The sequence below is a fragment of the Sminthopsis crassicaudata genome, chromosome 1, assembly GCF_048593235.1.
Source record: "Sminthopsis crassicaudata isolate SCR6 chromosome 1, ASM4859323v1, whole genome shotgun sequence".
Classification (NCBI taxonomy): domain Eukaryota; kingdom Metazoa; phylum Chordata; class Mammalia; order Dasyuromorphia; family Dasyuridae; genus Sminthopsis; species Sminthopsis crassicaudata.
In genome coordinates, this window is record NC_133617.1 from 399,597,661 (window position 1) to 399,617,821 (window position 20,161).

At 32.5% G+C, this 20,161-nt stretch overlaps 1 protein-coding gene across 1 annotated transcript in view; it reads right to left on the reverse strand.

The window, feature by feature from the left end:
- Positions 1-20,161, reverse strand: part of TNRC6A (trinucleotide repeat containing adaptor 6A) — a 335,273-nt gene that overhangs the window by 37,499 nt on the left and 277,613 nt on the right. The window contains 1 exon segment of the mRNA XM_074280016.1: positions 13,646-13,987. Coding sequence (XP_074136117.1) covers positions 13,646-13,987 — 342 coding nt within the window.

The following is a 20,161-nucleotide window of genomic DNA, read 5'->3' on the forward strand; positions in this document are numbered from 1 at the left end:
ATTTTTTTTTTTGGTTGCTCTTAGAAAATGAAAAAAGAAATTCAATAAAAGTTTATGGTATTCTGATATGATAAACATGGTATATTCTATGAAGGCTATCAATATAGGAAGATAAATACAGTATTTATAATTTTAATCTTATTTAAGGTCTTTTGTTCACAAATCTAAAAAATCCTAGCTAGTAGCACTCAATATCTACTTTGTTATATATTTAAACAGAGACATAGAAAATGGGGTTAAATAATTAGTACAAAATTTATACAATGATTAAACAAGTAAAAATATAATCTGTTATTAATGATGAGAGAAATAATCATATAATGTTGAACTATGAAAAAGGGTAAAGTTTTAGCCACACAAATAAAATATGCTTTTATGAATCTTAAAACAGAAAATGCTGGTAACAACATAGGTATAGTTATAGAACTATTTCTGGTAGTACTTTAAAATGAAAAATCTTCATAAGACAATCAAAAAGTTTCCATACTCAGTTTAACAATTTGTGATTTCAAATAACAAACTTGTAAACTACATAGTGTCAGTTAAGCTGCCAAACAAAACAAAAACCTATAATCACTAATTTCTCTTTTAAAAATTATGCTTCAGGGCATCTAAGTGGCACAATGGGTAGAGCACTAGCCCTGAAGTCAGGAGGATCTGAGTTCAAATCTGACCTCAGACACTTCAACATTTCCTAGCTGTGTGACACTGAGCAAATCACTTAGCTCCAATTATCTCAGGAAAAAACAAAACAAAACAAAAAAAAAAACCAAAACAAAAAAACAAAAAAAAAACTTGCCAGTTCTACCTCTGACTGGCTAAGTTACACTGATTATTTAGAGATCTAGGGTAGTCTAAGACTATATTAAGTTACAAGAAGATACTACTCTGCATTGATAGATTCTTGACTGAGAATTCTTCAGACCAATGGAAGATTACATATTAGATTTCCATTCCTATCAATTTCTTTTGGAAAGAAAAAAATTAATTTTCCTCAACTACCAGATCAAAATCTTCCTTGTGATTGGGAACTAAGTATACAAAAACAAGGTTCCAATTATATGCGCTACTAGTCCCTCATTTATCTTTCCATTATTCGTGCTCACTGACTGTTGTCAGTTTTTCAGTTATTCACAGTGGAACTACCTTTGTAGAGTGATCTTTTCATTTATATGGTCAAAGTCATTTTGCTTACTGTTCTACAGGTTCTCCCTATTTCACTGAATCAGATTTTATAAACATTTCCAATGGTTCTGTGGATTTTCTCATATTCATCATTTCTAACTGCAAAGTAATTCTTTTATATTCATATACCATAGTTTCCCCACCCTGGCTTAAGAAAAAAAAAAGTTTAACATTTTACTTCCCATTCTTATTTTCAACTCATTACAAAGATGCTAGGAATATTTGGGAAAACATCCCCCCCCCCTTCCTTCCCTTAATTTTTTTTAGGGCTTAAGCCTTTTGACTGAACAGTCAAAAGCTCCAGATAATTTTTGCATACAATTTATTTTTAGGATGATATGAGAAATTAATGGATCTAATGCAAATATATTAGAATGCCTATCTTCTCATTTCCCTCCCTATGATTATTTCCCCTTTTTGACATCTTTGTCAATCTCCATTATATGAAATAAAACTAAAGGGTTATTTTAATTTGCATTATTTTTTCTGTAAGTAAAAAGGAAGTATTTTCACTTGTAGTTCCAATTCTTCTTTTGAAAATTGTTCACATCTTTTGACTTCTGTTCTTTTGTGGAAATGGTTCTTAGTGTTTTTTTTATTTCTATAAATGTCACATATTTTTAAAATCAGTTTTTTATATCAGTAATATTTGATGCACATATTATCAACTCAATAATTCCACTTCCAATCCCATATTCACTGCTTTTATTTATACAAAAGCTCTGAAATTGTATTGTTAAAATGATCAAATTTTCTCTTTATAGTCACTGTCCCTTGTTTAGTTAAGAATTTGCCCCTAGGAAGAACTTTAAGATACCTCCTCACCTGAGGAAGTATGGGAGAAAGGCAAAACATATCAACTGTTTGGATCTGTCATTTAGTTTTGTGCAACTTTCCCCACATCTTTTTTTCCTTTTAATATGTTTTCTTATTAAGGAAAAGGAGAACAAGGAAATATGGTATCAAAGTACTATCAAATAGCTTTGATGTCTATAGCTTTATAATATAGTTTTGAGACAAACTGAAAATTCAGTTTCAGCAGGGACGGTCACTAAGTGTTTGTCCCACCCAAGTACAATGCCAGGTACATAACACATGCTTAAAAGAGGCTACCCATGTAACTGAGGACTGGTAATATTTTGCTTTCCCAACTACTTTTTCTTTTGTTCCTCAAAAATTATAAATTTTCCCCTCCTTTCCAAACAAATTTTATTTTGTCAAGTCCTATATGTTCCTAGGAAAATTTTTCAAATACACCATATTTTTATTATAAATAGAGCAGTCGTTAACAAATATTTCCATATAAAAACAAAAAAGGTCTAGATACGAAACCATGAATTTATGACACAGCTCATGTTTTTCAAAAGTACACATTAAATTTAACAAAGAATTAATATTGCTCTGCTTGTCTGTGTCCTATTTTGCTATTTAGTGTATTAAAAAAAAAAAAAAGTTTCTTTGACATTTTTTTTTCCTTTTTGGCATCACTATTACTAGCTTGAAAAGCCTCCTTGTAATAAAGCAGCATACCAAAGAAAAACAAATCTGTTTTATACTATTTCTCTAAACATCTATGTCTTATCCAAAGCCTAATTCATCACCTTTCTGCTGAGTGCGAAGCATATTTTTCACCATTAGTAGTCTGGTGTGTGGGCGTGCATGCATGCATGTGTGTGTTTAGTGATCAGTGCATTTTTCAGCATTTCCATAGGTGATATTTTAGACAACATTAAAATTTTAATTTTGGAAATACTGTCCTTTCTTATATACTGGCATGGCACAAACATGAAAATGATTATTTTTCAGTTACTATTGTTGCCAAAATATTTTAAATAGAATTTATATATTCTGTTCTTAAGTTATGAATTACCTGGATTAATTTCTTATTATTCTGAGTTTTAAAGTATAGCATCACAAAATCTGTAAATGAGAATAAAAATTTTAAATCTATTTTGACAATGTTTATATCTTTAATTTTGGTTGCTTATTTTGCTGCTAATATTTCTAGATGTGTCAAATAATAGTGGGGAGACAAGGCACATTTTCTTTGGCACTGTATTGGGAAAAATAGAGTATATTTCATTTCAAATAATAAAACTTCTGGCTTTAATGTAGGCTTCTGACAATATGAAAGAGCACTTCCATGCTTATGCATTTTAAGACTTTTTTTATTCAAGTAATAATATAGTTTTTGTTTCTAATTTTGTGAAATTCCTTTCAATCAAGGAAGAACTTGATGAAGAAACTTCCTTTACTTAATTTTATATTTACTCCTCATAATCAATTGTCTGTTTTACTGACCATAATGGATTTTCCAAATCTAATCTCTCCATAAGCCTTCCACATCAACCTCTCTCCCTTTCAAAGTCAAACTCTTGCTTCTGGAACTTCACTGAAAAAAATTGAAGTCATTCTCTGAGAGTTCTGTCTTCTCCCCTTCCCATTCCATACTCCTCTGACATTACACTCTACTATTTATACTTTCACTCTAGCCTCTGATAGAAGTGGCCCTTCTTGTCAAGAAGAAGCTCTTTATAGGTATCCATAATCCTGTCTTTTCTCTTTTTCTATAGATTTGCCTCTATCATCCCCATTCTTTTTAGTCCTCATTCTCTATTCTGTTTATATACCTCCATTAAGTCTGTTTCCCAGATTTTTGAAAAGATGCTTATTTGTCCTCCCTCCTTAAAAAAAACAAACAAAAAAAAACATCATTAGATCCTGGTATTCTTGCTAGTTATTTCCCTGTTACTTTTCCTTCTATTCTCGGCTGAATTTTTTGAGAATAGCAATCTAAATCTTTTCCCTGTATCTTTTAAACCCTATGCAATTTGGCATTTAACCTCTTTATTTAAATGAAATTGCATTCTCTAGTCAGTAATGACACATTAACTGCTAAACTTTGGCCTTCCTGCAGTATGACACTGTTGACCACTGTCTCTTTCTAAAGACTCTCTTTGGTTATTTGTAATACTACTTTCTCTTACTTCTTCTACCTATAGGAGATTGGTAGAGTTTGAAGACTGGCTTAAGTCATTACACTTACATTTTAAATCCCCATTACCTGTGTAAAGCTGGACAGCTAATTCCTTAACTTTCCTGAGCCTCAGTTTCCTCATCTAGAAGAATGAGGGGGGGGTTAAAATAAGTTAATCTTGAGGTTCCTTCCAGCTACAGATTTATGTATGATTTATCTCTCCCAAGCCAATCCTAGTAATTCTGAAGACCCTATTCTGCATCCCTCCCTGCCTACTCCCCTTATTCCTTTCTCCCTCAACCTAATACTCCTTCCTCATCCAATGTATCATGACAAAGCTACCTATCTCTTCCACCATGGTCTCTGGAATATCTATTCCATTAATAACAAATCTAGTTTTATCTTTAATTTTTCTACTTCTCAGTCTTTTCATTTTCTAAATCAGGGGTTCTCAAACTATGGCCTGTGGGCCAGATGCAGCCCACTGAGGACATTCATGTGGTCTACTGGGTTATGACAAATGGGCTGAGAGGCGGAGACAGAGTGTGAAGTTTTGTTTTTATTATAGTCCGGCCCTCCAACAGTCTGAGAACTGGCCCCCTATTTAAAAGGTTTGAGGACCACTGTTCTAGATATTACTGAGATCTGGTTGTGTATATTCATTCACTCTCTCCAACTCACTGGTGGGGGTGGAATTACTCTCCCTCCCCAGCAATTGGGGCTAAGTGACTGCCCAGGGTCACACAGCTAGGAAGAGTTAAGTATCTGAGGCTGGATTTGAACTCAGGTCCTCTTGATTTCAGGACTGGTACTCTACCCACTATTCCATTAAGCTGCCCCAACTCCTTTTTTCCCCCCTCACCAATGGCACATTCAAACTCAACCTGCAGCATTACTCAGTAACCTCTCCTTTGAGGTTCATTCAACCCATATCTACAACTGAATTAAAATTCTGGAAGCTGGTGTCTACCAATCTCCAGGATATTCCTATTTATATTAGGCTTCAATATATATATAGATAGATGATAGATATAGATAGATAGATAGATATAGATATATATATATATAGATATTTCTTCAAAAACTTTAACCTGCCAGTTCCTCAACTTACTTATTTCTCATGACCTCTTTTTTACTCCATCTCAGCTACAGAGATATCATAACCATGAATTTGTCATCACTCATAAATGTACTACTTTCATGTTCATGAACTTTCTGAAACTTCGTTATCTGATCACAATCTGCTGTCATTCAATCTCTATGCCTTCACCATAACCTCTAATATTTCAACCCCTAGATTCTTTTCCAGGTTATAATCCCTACACTAGGCACACTCTCTTCTCCATTTTGACCCCTTGGTGAACTAGTTAAACTCTATACTATCTTCTTCTCTCGAGTCCCTTATCCCTTTATCCTATAGCTAATCTCGCCCTGTCAAGTCTCTGCCTTGATTTATTCCATCGCATTCATTCCTTCTCACATGTTACTAAATAAAGCTGAAGAATTTATGAATCACTATCAATGGGATCCACAACAAATTTATACTACCATAATGAGCCCTCATTGTAGCAAGGTGATTTCTTTATGTCTCTTTAATTAGTATCTCATTAACCACAGAGGCTTTTTCAAATCTTTTAAAGCATCCTCAAATCTTTCTAAGAACCTAAGAACCATTCCCTGAGAAAGCTCCCTCTTCTCTCCTCAGCTTCACTTCCTGGCTTCCTTTAAGTCCCAATTAAAATTTCACCTATCAAATAAATGCCTCTCGATTCCCTTCAATACTAGTGACTTTCCCTTGTTGATTATCTACAATTTATCTTTCATAATAATGTGTGCATGTATGAATGTATGTGTGTCTCTGTGTGTGTATTTATGTATGTACATGTTACCCCTTCTATTTGACTGTGAATTATTTGAGATCAGGGTCATCTTTTGCTTTTTTTTGTGTCTCCACTGTTTATCACAATGTCAGACACACATGAGGCATTTAAATGTTTAATGACCAACTTATGACCTAATTAAAAAATATACCTTTAAAATGCTTCCCCTTATGCTTTGTTCAAGGAATTTCCACTAGGTTTAAATTAGCAGCCTGAAATTACTCATTCAAAAAACCTATCAAGCTATTAAAAATTTTACATTTGCCTGAAAACCAAAATGTTATAGAAATTTAACTTATGAAATAATATTACATAGCATTGTCTTCTGATTTAGGATATAGAACTTCTTTAATAATTTATATAAGAAAGCAGATTCATTTAACAATACCAGCCTATAGTTAGCCTATTAATTTATATTCATAGTAGTAAATTTTAATTTTTCTAATTTAACAATCAGAAATGAGGCAGATATGAAAATAAAGTCTGTACTTTTAAAATATATGTTAAAAGAGACATGTAATGCACAACAAATATGAGATTTTAAAGAGTCATATGCATCACCTGACTGGTTAGGGGAGTGGCTGACCAAATCCCGAATGGGAGGCATGCCTATGAAAAAGCAAGAAATTACAGAATTATTACTAAATTGAGGTTGGGTTTTTTGTTTCTTTTTGGTTAAGGGAGCTAGCTCTGCATAATTCTTCTAAATGATTTATAAACTACAGATGGAAGACTAATCTTTTCCAAAATAAAATTGCTGATAATTTCTTACCTGGGTATTTTATGCAAAACAAAATAAATGATTCTAAATTTCCAAGTAATACTGAAATTTGCTATCCTGCTGATATATAAGAATTTTAAAAAAATAAACTCATGTTAAAACACAATTCAAGGAATAAGAAAACTCATCATACTCTTGGCTATGTCACAACTTGTTAGGAATTTAACTTTTTTACATCTTTACCATGAGGATAGTAAGAATACATGATTATTTGACTATAAAATGTCCATGATTTTATTCGCAAAGTTTTGGGGATTAATTTTACTCAATGACTTGCATTTCAATGTACCTAATTCTATAAACAAAATGATAGTCATAAACTAATTTTTGTTAAAGAATTATAACAACTATAGAACTGTTTTGTGTTTCATCATCTGCAAATATATTTCTTATGAACTGTGTGGCCAAAGAGTAAAATTAAATTGGTAAACTTTTGCTTTAGTGACAGTTTATCAATGTTGCTACAAAATCAAATAACATATTGAATGGAGGCCTAAGTTTGTCATAACATGCAAGGAAAAAAAAGAAACCAAACCAACTATGCAACACAAAGATTTTAGCTGAGGTTTAAATTCTTTCAAGAGTATGGCTGGTATTGGGCTATACTGATTCAAAGTGTTTTGCAGTCTTGGTTCTCATTCTGGATCAGCACTATCTAGCTAAGTCACCAATGCCAGTCATATTAATCTATATTCAGGACATTTAATTTAATTAACCATCTCCATCTTTAAAATGTGATAGGAGATTATAGTTGGATTAAATGCCTTCTAATAGTCCTTTGAGTTTTAAAAATCTGATTTTAATGACAAGATAAATCTCATGAAATAGATACCAAATGTTGAATAAATGTAAAACCAAGAACTGTTCCACAAAATAGATGATAAAAATATATTTTCCTTTCCTAAGTAAAGAAGAATAAAACTATTTGGACATAATGTTGCATACAAAGCACTGGTATTCATTGTTTAAATGGTTTTCTTTTTTTGTGCAAGGAAAGGTTCAAATTTGGGATTGGTATGGGAAGATATCCAGGGATGGTTAATGTGGGGGAAAAAAAAAAATCAATAAAACTTATTTCAAATATAAAATTGATATAATTCTATGCATGGTTATATCCTCTTTGTAAGCTAAAAGGGGCAAAATCAAGAGATTTAGAATTTTAATCTACTACTATTTGTGGTCAAAGTACAGTATCTTCTTAATCAAACTGTCAAAAACAGGTTAAAAAAAAATCAGGATAGAATCATCAATTTGATGATTTTTAATGAACTTAAGGAATAAAATAGGGAAAGCATTTGTTAAAATGCCAGAGGGACTGATAGTTTATAGATGGGAGATCTTGTTCACATGAAGTCCTACTTAGATAAATCTAAGGGGGACAATGAAAGTTAAAGTTGTATATATAATTCAAATGCTAAGCTAAGCTATTGAATCTCCATTTAAAGACATCATCATTGATTATACTGACAAAAAATAACCTATTGGGAAAAGGAAATAGAGTTTTTAGGAAATTATGCCTAATTTATTGTGGTTTACTGCTAGGATAAAAGATGGGTATTAAATAGAGGAACTGACAGATAAAAAAAATTACACAAGGATTTTAAAAAATTCTTTGTTAACATTTCCCAACAAAAGCTATTTTAGAAAACTGAATCATAGAGTCATAAGAGGATCAAGGATTTACTTTTTTTTACAAATAGGGAAATTGTTTTGGATATGGGATAACAATGGATAAGTACTTTTTCTTCAAATAAATTTTTTTTCTCTTCAAACAAATAAAATAAAATGCAAGATTCCCTTAGAGATTATTGTAGAGATTCTTTTCATTTAAAACATTTATAAATTTTATGGAGAAGGGAGTACACATTGAAATCTACTAGCTCAATCTAATTCCAATTGATTAATGATGGACAGAATCAGCTACATCCAGAAAAGGAACACTGGGAAATGAGTGTAAACTGTTATTTTTACCTTCTGAATCCAATTCTTCCTGTGCAACAAGAAATTTGGTTCTACACACATACATTGTATCTAGAATATATTGTAATATATTTAACATGTATAAGACTGCCTGCCATCTGGGGGAGGGGGTTGGGGGAGGAAGGGAAAAAATCTGAACAGAAGCAAGTGCCAGGGATAATGTTATAAAAAAATTATCCATGCATATGTACTGTCAAAAAAAATTATAATTATAAAATAAAATAAAAATTAAAAAAAAAAAAAAAAAAAAAGAAATCTACTAGCTCTAAGATAATATTAACTTTTTCAGGCTTTCCATATAGGAACAGGATATGATAAAAGCTTACAAATCACAAGATAGATTTCAAGAGCTGAATAGATTCTGTCATGTAATCCAATCCCTTCAATTTAGAGGTGAGAAAAATAAAGCTCAAAGGAATTGAATGATTTGTTGAGGATCACAGAAATAGTGACCCAGATGGGATTGGATTCAAAACTAGCCCAACTCTGACTGCAGCATGGTTTACCCTCTATCTCACTGGCTATATAAGTGGACCCCAAAGAGGAGCAGGTCAATTTTTACAATTTAAAAAACAAATGGAAATTTCTTAAGTATGTGTCACAGTCCAGGAGTTATTATCAATTAGGCTATTATTAGGAAATAACTATCATCATGATGTTAAAAGCAATTTATTTTGGGATTACCTGGTCCAAATAGTATTACCTCCATTTTACAAAGTGAAAAAATTGAAAATCAGAAAGCATAAATGACTTTTTTGTAATAATGTGATTAGTAAATGATGAATGTGGGATTGAACAGACTTGAGATTCCAAGTCCAGTGAGCTTTCTAATGTAAAACATATTTTGCTTTTCTAAATATGCAGATAAAAAATGCAAGAAACTGAGATATTAAGAAATATATGAAAAAGAAAAGAGAAAATATTTTGGTCATAGAAAAATTGTGATAGTACTATGTAGTACTAAAAGAATAACTAAAATGACCAATAGATAAGGCTCAGGGAATTGCAATATTTAGACAGATTAAAAAAAAAAAAAAAAAAAAAAAAAAAAAAAAGGATCGTTTAGTCTAAAAGATATAAGGTGAAAGATATGACTAAAATCTGTGAAATGTCAGTGAATAAGGAATGTGACATTGTCAAATTCTGAAACACTAAGGCACTCTGGAACTTGAGAATTAAATTAAATACAAATACAATTTGTATTTGTATAGCACTTTTAAAAAGTTTCCAATTCCATTATCTCTTTTGTTTCTCATAAATAACCTTGAGAATAAAGCTTACATGAAGTCTTTAGTCAACTTTTGAATTTACGGGACAAGCAAGTACACGAAAAGTTTCAAAAAGGGTTTGAACAAACATCAATTAGCCACATACAAAATGGCTTCCAAGAAAATCTAAACTTTTAAGAATGAATTTCAAGAGGAAATCTATGATGTTTATGCTGCACCATTGTTTTTTGGCAACAAATTATTGTCATGAATACACTGAAGGAATCGTTAATTTAGAACAGTATCTCTTTTTCTACATATAGGAATAAAGACACTGTTCTATTAAGAATTTATTTTTCTTGATGCTGCCTAAACATCAGATAAGTCCCAAGTCCTATCATCCCAAATCTACTACATTTCACTTTTTTAGAGGGATTTTGTTCTTTCAGATACTCAAATGAAAAACTACTTTTTTCCCTCAGTACTATAGGGATTGCTATATAAATGATCATTCATGAAAAAAAGGTTTCTCACACCCTTCTTTAAAAATAAAAATTTTTTTTTAAAAAAACATCCTACCATTTAATGGAATAACAATTATTTTATAATAGCCTATAACTTCCATGAAAACATATTCAGTACACTGGCTAGAGCTACATTTCAAAAATAAAAAAACTAAAGATTGTAGAAATAGACTTGCAAAAAGACATGAGCAGAAGCATTTTTGCTGTTTGTAAATTTCTTTGGTAAAAACTTTGTTAAAGAATACAAATTTATGTAAGATTTTATGTCTCATTTTATATATTTATTTGACTATTTGTTTCTATTGGTTTTTCTCTTTGTAATAGAAAATAAAAAATTTTTACATGTTAAGGGGAAAAAAGTATCTAAATCAGTTTAGAAACCAGAACTTAAAATTTAAAATGTACAGTATGCTAATGTTTTAGAAAACTTCAGGCTAGAGCTTGGCATTTTTAAAAGTGCTTGATACAATTCAATGCCATTGCCACTTTTTTTGTTAAAAATGTATACCCAAAAGGACATGATTAGTATGACAACTCCAACTTTTTGTTTATAATATAATATAAACTGAAAGTATGTTCTACTCAGAAACAGGTATTGGGAAGGTAGTATGTTCACCTTCTTCTCCTGGAGATAGGCAGTTACAGGCAACAAGATTTTACTGATGTTTAGTTTTCTGAAGAAAGTTTCAACTCCTGACCCCAAGAATTCCAAACTCCTGAAAAAGATGGTGAAATAAAAAAATCTATACTTACACTTCAATACTTCAAGGACCTCTGATTTCCTTGGTGTAGGTACCCATTCAACTGATACAGATCCCAACCCTTCCATCATGTAGTAGGTAGCTTTTGTGCACTGTTGTGGCCAAAAACCAATCATCACCCGTTTTATGAAGGCTGGTGATGAGACTCTTAGAGCCTGGCTGGTTCGATCTTTGGACAACTGACATAAAGTCTGTTGTTAGAGTTTTCCAACCTCGCAGAAGCCACTGCTGAAACACTCATTAAGATTCCACTCTCCACTTAATGAAGAGGGACTAAAATAATGCTTATAATTTCAGGAAAGGAAAGCATCAGCATTGGTTATTTTATTAAATAACAAAATGATTTCATATCTGGGGAAAAATGATTATTTTCCCAAATAGAGAATATATGATTATGTTCAGACTATTAAGTTCTGAACCATGTAGCCAATGACACTTTTTCATATCTATAAATCTTTGAAATATACAAAATCAGATGTTGATCACAATAGTTTATCCAGGCAATAAAAATGTTTGTTAATATCTCTTACATTTTTGCCAACATATCTATTCTATATCTGAAACATTTTCAGTTACTCCTAGACAACTACCTCTTCATGTTATTTCTAGAACAATTCCTTTGTTCACTACAGTTAAAAATTAATATATCAAGTTAAGTAGTGAGCAGTTCAAAACCTAATGGCCCCTAGAGTATCATATATTGGGCAAGATCTCAAACAGGCTTTGCAAGTTATCTACCCAATATGGAAACCTGATTTCTATTGTAGCAGATTGTCTCTAACTTACTTTACCCAATCACTGGTCTCTCTATTAACATGTGACAGGAATAGAAGCTAAATTCAAAAACATATTTGAATTGTTCTTTGGAGTTTTGAGAAAATTAGCTTATAAATCCATCTGATCTTGGAGTTTGTTTCTTTGGGAGATAATTTATGGATAAGTTTTTTTCTTAGATTGAGTTATTTAAATTATCTATTTCCATCTAAAATTTCTGGTACCAGCAAAGTCTTTTTCCCAATCTGAGATCTTAGTTATATTATTTCAAAATGAGGGGGTTGGACTATGTAACCTTTAAGGACCTTGATTTTGATTATGATAGGAATTGGGGTAACATGTCTTCTATGTGGATATTCTTAAGCACATGTTCCTAATGTCTATATTAATGATAACACTGTATTACACTGTGAAATGGCCAATTATAAAACATCTTGATGAAAATATTAAGACCAATAGTCTTAAGTCATTTTAAGATTAGTAAGAAGTAGCTTTTTTCTTGTACTTAAATAAGTCTTGGCTCCTGGATATTTCTATTTGGTAGTTTTCATCTAGCATGCAAGCTCCATGAAAGCAGGAACCATGACTTATTTTTACATTCTTTAGTATCTAAAATGTTTTGTGTATATCAGACAGCTATCAGTACTACTGTTAGAATGGAATTTTTTTGTAAGAGTTACGGAGGGAAGGAACAAGAGTGATGAATTTTTAAAAAGCCAAGGCTTTTAACAGAAGGTAAAGACTGAAACTAAGACAAGTTTGATTCATGTTGGTAATATATCTACTCCAAATGCCCTAGATATTTGTGGTTTGAATCTGAGCATACAATTATGGATGCAAATAATCTGTATCTAACATTGCATATTCCAATCTTCCATTTTAACCTCAAATACCTCCTCCTCTTTTGATAATGTTGAAGTTACTAATCTGCCTGTACAGGATATTTTTGGCAACAAATCTAGTTTGGCTTCAAAGACAATGAAATCCATAAAAGTTGGGTTTTTTTTTTTTTGTTGTTGTTGTTCCCTTTTTCAGTCTTTTCTGACAGGTAGATTATCTTATGGAGTTGGGAAAAAAGTCAGTTTGGGGCAAACAACAGGATATACTTATTTCTCTTAAAGACAGCCTTGCTAGTCCTTGTTTACCTGCTTATCTGAAAAGGAATAGTATAATTCATTAAGACCTATTTCTTTAGAAGAGAGAGAAAGGTGGTAGGAAAAAGAACTTAAGAGGTATTTTCCTTTAAAAATCAGGTCACAAATTTGGTTGGTGAAAATTATAATGGTAAAAAGCTCTTCAAGGTTCTGCATACATATATAGCTCTCTAGACATACTTTTTATATTCCTATACCAAATAGTATCATTGTCAATGAATATTTGAGTATTATTAAACACAAATATTACAAGGGATAAAATTTTAGAATTGCTTAATTTCTAAGATACAAATAACCATATGGACACTAGAACTAATGATTACCAAATATTTATTCATTTATGATTGGTAAAAATTTTAGTTGATGTTGATGCATGCTAAATTTAATTATTTTTACTGAAAGAAGAACTACCTTTTCTTACCTGGTTGTTTTTTTTTGTTCGGTATCTCTCCATTAGTCACTGGCTGTTTACTTGTTATACTATTGCCTCTTGACCGGGTATTTAATACTTTAGAAGCAGGTCCCAGGTTTGTTGCTATAGTAGGCAACTGCTGACCTCTCTTTAGAAGTTGTTTATGTTCCTGGTGCCGAAATCGTGGTGGTACTTCACCACGAGGGTAACGAGGCAAGGCCTGCTGCTGTTGCTGCTGACTGTTGGCTGTGGCCCGCTTGGCATTATTCTGAGTGCTGGTTGCTGTGGAAGTGCCGTTAGTAGAGTTGGCAGGCTGAGGCTGGCTTACACTGGGTTTTATCTGTTCTGGCACTAATACCAACAAAAAGAAGCAAAATATAAAAAGTCAGTCAATAAAGCACACAATACAACAAGAAATATATTAACAAAAATAAAATCTATGAAAAGCAATTCCACTGGAAATATAAAATATGCTACAAATAGGCAGAGGCATAAACATTAAAGAGTGAAATATCTCATTTATTAAGTTAAGAACTAGTAGTCAAGTTGTATTAGTACTGATGATTTGTTCACAAAGGAAGAGCTGAAACTTTGCCTCCTTCCTCAAGATGCTGGAAAAAGAACATCATGTGACTAGAGGACCTAGCAAGAATAAAACTACAGTGAATCAGTGCCCAGTGCTTTTGAAAACATCTTCAACTATGTTCAATTTTTAAAAGCTTGTTTCAGTTTGTTGTATCCTTACCTGTTTCTTCCTACTATTGAATAACCACTTAAAAGAGTAAATAGGGAGAAAGTTCAAACTTCTTTATGGAGGAAAAAATATTACTAAAGAAATCAAAACAATCAGCAACTGAAAGATGCTTAAAAGCTTTGATAATCAAAGAAATGCAAATTAAGCTAATTCTATGATACATTTCCCCCTCTTCATCTAAATAGGTGAAGATGGAAAACAGATCTGCTACCCTATATGAAATTATATATTGCATGGAAAGCAGACTTTCTATGGAAGTTTTATAGCAGGACATTGATAATGATTATCTAAGATAAGAAAGTATAGAGTTTATGATCTGCACAATACCCACCTGACAGCATATATGAAAGTTAAATACTGACGTAAGGAAGACAATAAAAGCTACCAACAGATCCATACCTACTAGCTCAAAGAAATATGGATAGACATATAAAATCATGCCATTATAAAAGAGAGAAAAACAATATACTCTTACTATAATTATATACAACAAAAACCAAATAGCAATGAATTTCATGGACAATATTGATAACTTTATTGAAATTAATATAGTTTTCAATTCTTTTTTAATCAACTGAAAAATAACAAAAGGATATAGTTGCATATACAACCATTTGAAACCATGCTTTTATGTTTCTTTCTCTCATTTGGGTGGTTCTGAAGTTTGGCTTTTTCTTTTTTTATTGCTTTTCTTTGGAAATTATTTTTCAGGGTACCTATTTGTATTATTTTGCTCACATACTCTCCTTATTCATATATATGAACACTTGTATAGAATCTAGCTTAATCTCTCTCAGCATAGTCTTTAATAATAGTATCTACTTCATGAGACTGTTGTGAGGATCCAATGAGATAAAATATATAAAGTAGTTTGCAAACTTTAGAGCATCATATAAATGTTCATTATTATCCTCTTGCTCTGTGCTAAACACAAGAGAAACAAAGACAAAAAGAAATAGGCCCTAGCCTTAAGAGTGAGAACATGTATATTTATAGGTATATTCAAAACATATGCAAAATAAAGGCTAAGTGATTGGCAAGATCAGCAAAGGCATCTTGCAGAAGGTAATGCTTCAAAGTGCCTTGATAGGAGGAGAGAGTATCAGAAACTGAGAATGAGTGGGGTTATTCCAAAAATAGGTCACACCGAAAGCAAAGTCAGGGGCACAGGAAATGAAGTGCTATGTAGGAAAATATGTCTGAATCACAGAATATGTGAAGGAGGCTGTAGAAGAAACAGGCTATAACATGCTTCAATGCCAAACAGGAGTTTCTATTTATTTTTAGGATAAAATATAAGATCACTTAAATAATTACTTATTTATGCTACATTTATAGGAAATATTACACATATGTTTTTTGCTTAGAGATAAAGCCCTATTTCTTTATTTACATAGCTTTAGTGCTGCAATGGAGCACAAGGCTCCCATAACCCACATGAAAAGATTAAGACTAACTTCTAACAGCTAGCTGGTGAAGCAGAAATTCAAAGTCATATATTCTAACTCTAACTAATAAGCTGTTCCTACTAAACTAAAGAGCAATGATAATCAAGTATATGAACTACAAAATATTTGTGAGGGAAACTAATAATATTTTATTTCATATATAGAAACTAATAATAGTTTATTTCATATATATACATATATGTGTGTGTGTGTGTGTGTGTAAATCTATTATAGATGTGTTTATATCTCTCCAAATACTTTCACATATATGGTATGGTTCAGTGTAATGGACCAAGCACTGAAAGATACATATTTTAATCATAATTCTGTCACTAATTTACTGACTGTCTGACCTTGGATAAATCCTTTCACTTCCCTGGCCTTATTTTTCTCATCTGCCCTGTGTAATATGAAAAACAGTAGATATGCAATCAGAGGGTCTGGGTTGAAATCCCAGGAAAAAGGGAAGGGAAGCCTATCTATAATACGACCAGGGGCCTCCAGAATTCTGATAATTATTAATTAACTATGACTATCAGCAAGTCACTTCAGATCTCTAAGTCTCAGTTTTTTCATTTATAAAAGGCAAATAAAGTTATATATTACTATCTTATAGAACTTTGTGAAGGAAGATCTTTCTTTTGTAAAACTTTAAGGGCCTACACAAAATATGAATTATCAATATTATGGTGGTTTTTTAAAAAAACAATTCCGTATTCTATTTTCTTCTACTTTAGACACTCAATATCAATATTTTAAACCATTGTCAGAAAAAAATCTGTAGTTTTAAAGTATTGTAATGTTCTCCTAAGTAGATATTCAATTATATTACTATTCTTGTATTTAACAAATCTCTATTTTCATAATGAAGAATTATTTAAGGATCTGATTAAACTGGCAAAAATTCATATTTGGAACTAAAGTCATAGAGAATAGAACTGAAAGGAATCTTTAGAAGTCATCCAATCTAATTAAACCTCAATTTAAAGTTGAAAAAATTTAACCCCAGAAAGGTAAGATGCCTAACCTAAAGCTTCACCACAATTTTGCCACAAGATAATGCTAGATCCCAGGTCAAAGCAATTGATCAATAAACAAGCATTAATCACGCACTCAAGCACAAGCTAAACACTATGGACATAAAGCATTTTTATATAAGTAAACAGAGAAGAGAAAAAATAGACAAAGTGATTGGGAGGGGTGTCTCCCTAAGAGGGATCAGTAAAGAAAAGGAGGCAGAGACCACAGAAATAGATCAGGAGGAAGAACACTTCGGCAAGAGGGATGTCGGTTCTACAGGGAGGGTCCCTGAGGAAAGGCCACTTGATGCCTGGCTAACCAACCCCCCAATTCTAAATTAGTTAGTTCTTTCACTGTGCTAAACCATCTTTTTGAAATTCCAAATAATAATCCAATTTGATTATTTTAATTTTTCTTTGATCTTTTAAGATGAACCAACCAGGTATTTATGATGTAGAAGTAATGCTACCTCAGTCGGTTCACTTTAACCTAACTAGGCCTCAGTTTATTCATCTACAAAATAAAAGGGTTGGGTGAAGTGATCTTAGAGATCCAGTCTATGAAGTCATTATCATTTTTGCATTTATGTTCTTTATATTTATTTTGTGTACACACACCCACCAAGACCCAGACCTCCCCCCCCAATCTCTGCTTACCAGAAGTTTATATATTAACAGGGGAGACATTATCTATCATTCATTCATTCATCCATCTATCTTTTTCTTCCTTGTTAGTAAAAAGTCAATATCAGCAAAGTACTAAAAAAAAAAAAAAAAAAAAAAAAAAGTGTATTTAAGTGCTATGCAGCATAAATTAAGAAGAAGGGTTAAGTTTTTTCTTCAGTAGCCTGAAGACTTGGTTCTTCTTTGGAGGCTAAGGCCAAGATGGAGTGAACCCTCACTTCAGCAGGCTACTAACATACTACAAATTCCTGAAATGGCTGTCTACTCTACCTTCATCTTTCACACTCACAGAGGGCAAAATTAATGCCTTCATTAAAGGGGTAGGTGTGTAAATGTGGACCCATTCTGGGTTTGCAGATTGTTTGCAAAGGTCCTGAACAATGTAAACATTAGAAGTCTCAACTGCAATGCAGGAGCTGGTAGACCTGTCCCAGCAGCTGGTGGTGCTTCCCCTGGTAGGAGAATAGAAGCAAAAAAAAAGAATCCGAGGAATCCAATGGGCCCATGGGCTTTGGTCTGTTCGATTATATATATCTTTTGTAACATTAAATAAAAAGTTCATTAAATTAAAAAAATAATAATAAAAAGAAGAAGAAAGGATTAAATCTAGGATAAAGGAAGGAAAAAAGGTTGAAGCTGCTATATAAAACAGGTATGAATCTAGAAAATCTAATAAGCCACTGGGTTTCAAAGCAGAAGACTGTTCACCCAGGAATTCCAGATTGAAAGAAGCTTTTAAAGGAAGTAATGGGTCAAACTGTTAGGATTACAAGATGAGAACTCAGGGTTGTCTGGACAGTGACAAGGTGAGAACTCAGGTTGACTTGACAGTTCTCTGGCTCAGACCTCTGGTTCGGGCATTTAAAGGGAGTTTACATCCTAGGAATTCTAAGAGGATCAAGTTCATTGGTGGAAGTATTTCCCCACGCTCCATTGAGTTCTCACATGCCTATTCTCTGGGAGGATAAAAGAAAGGCAGCATTGGGTCTGAGAGGATCTACTCTGATATAGAGTTGTGACGCCAGGCAGGCTGAAAGGAGACCAGTCTGATTTGGGGAAGGACAAGAGCTTGAGGAGATTCAGAGTTCCCAAGAAACTTGCACACAGAGGAAAAGATTTTACAGATCTCCTCCCAGAAAAGGATTATAATTGAGCAGACGACCGGACCCTCACAATTCAAGAACTTTACATATTGGCGTCCACAACGTGGGGCAAGGATTTTTTGCTTATCCTGACAAGGACTTATTCTGAGCCCTTCAGAGGCTAGCCGGGACCTTTGCAATTTGGCGCCCTGTAACTGTCCAGACAACTTGAGTTCTCACCTTGTAATTGTAACATCAAACAGAAAAAAAAGAAAGAGAATTTCTTAGGAAGAGGAGAGAATAAAGAGGAAGATGTCTCATAAGCAGAAGTGCAGAGTAAAGGATGAACAGACTAAGAAGAAAAGGGGTCAAAGAGCATAATGCCATCATTCTCAAGAAATCAGTTATGTGAAGATGACTAAGTTGGTCATTTTACAGTTTAGGATATTAAAACCCAAAGAGTCATTTGTCATGTCATGTCACTTGCCACACAAAGAGTAAATTGGGATTCAATCTCAGTCTTCAACTGAAAATTTAGTCCTCCCTGTACTACACAAGCTCCTCCTCATATCACTTTTAGCTTATTTGAAAATTTTTCTTATTAGTGTCAAAGGATATCTCCTTTCTTCCCCAAACCTCCCCATAAAACATCATTCCCAATATTTTCCCCAATTTAATCTCTTTGAATTTATTTATCCATATCAGTGTTACTACAATCATCACAGTCACCCAGAGTTTAAACTTTGAAAGGCCTCTTTGACGTTCATTTTCAATACCCAAACAATCATCAAGTCCTAATGGTTTTTTCTCCTTCATCTCTTAAATCTACATTCTACATTTCTAGTATGCTAGCCTAGTTTGGATGGTCAGTTTACTTTCTTCTTAGGATAACAATTTATTTGGCAAACAGAATGGAATACGATAGATAACATTTTTCACAAAGTTAAAAGTATTTGCATTTCAAATTGCTCAATAACTTTGGTGTCTACAATTGAGACAAATATCATTAGTAATCAAAATTAATTAAAACGAAACAAAACTAAATAATCTTGTTCATAAATCTCTAATGAATTTTGAGGACACTTTCTCTAAAAAGAGAATTATAGATAATTAAAGTTCTGCCCTGTGATTTTCTTAGGAAGAACAAGTGATCAGAATTTATTGTTATTTCTTTTTCTTTTCTTTAAATCTCTCCCCCAATGATCAAAGCATCTTTTGTGAGGGAGATAGAATTCAATATAACACCTAACAAAAACAGCAAGTGAAACTATTTTCTCCCAAGCAATTCTTTTTGTGATGAATCTGAATCTGCTTCTATAAACTTGTTAACTGTCAGTAGAACATCTCCACGGGACTAATGTTTAGTAACTTTGTTACCCAAATAAACTTTTATGGTACACAGACTGGTTTGAAAGGAACAATAGGGAAGTATGGTTAATCCTATTTGTATTTTAGCATGTATACTACCTGAATTATGTGTGGAAAAATAAGATTCCATATCACCATAAATAAAGATTTTAATGAACTTAAAGTGCCTG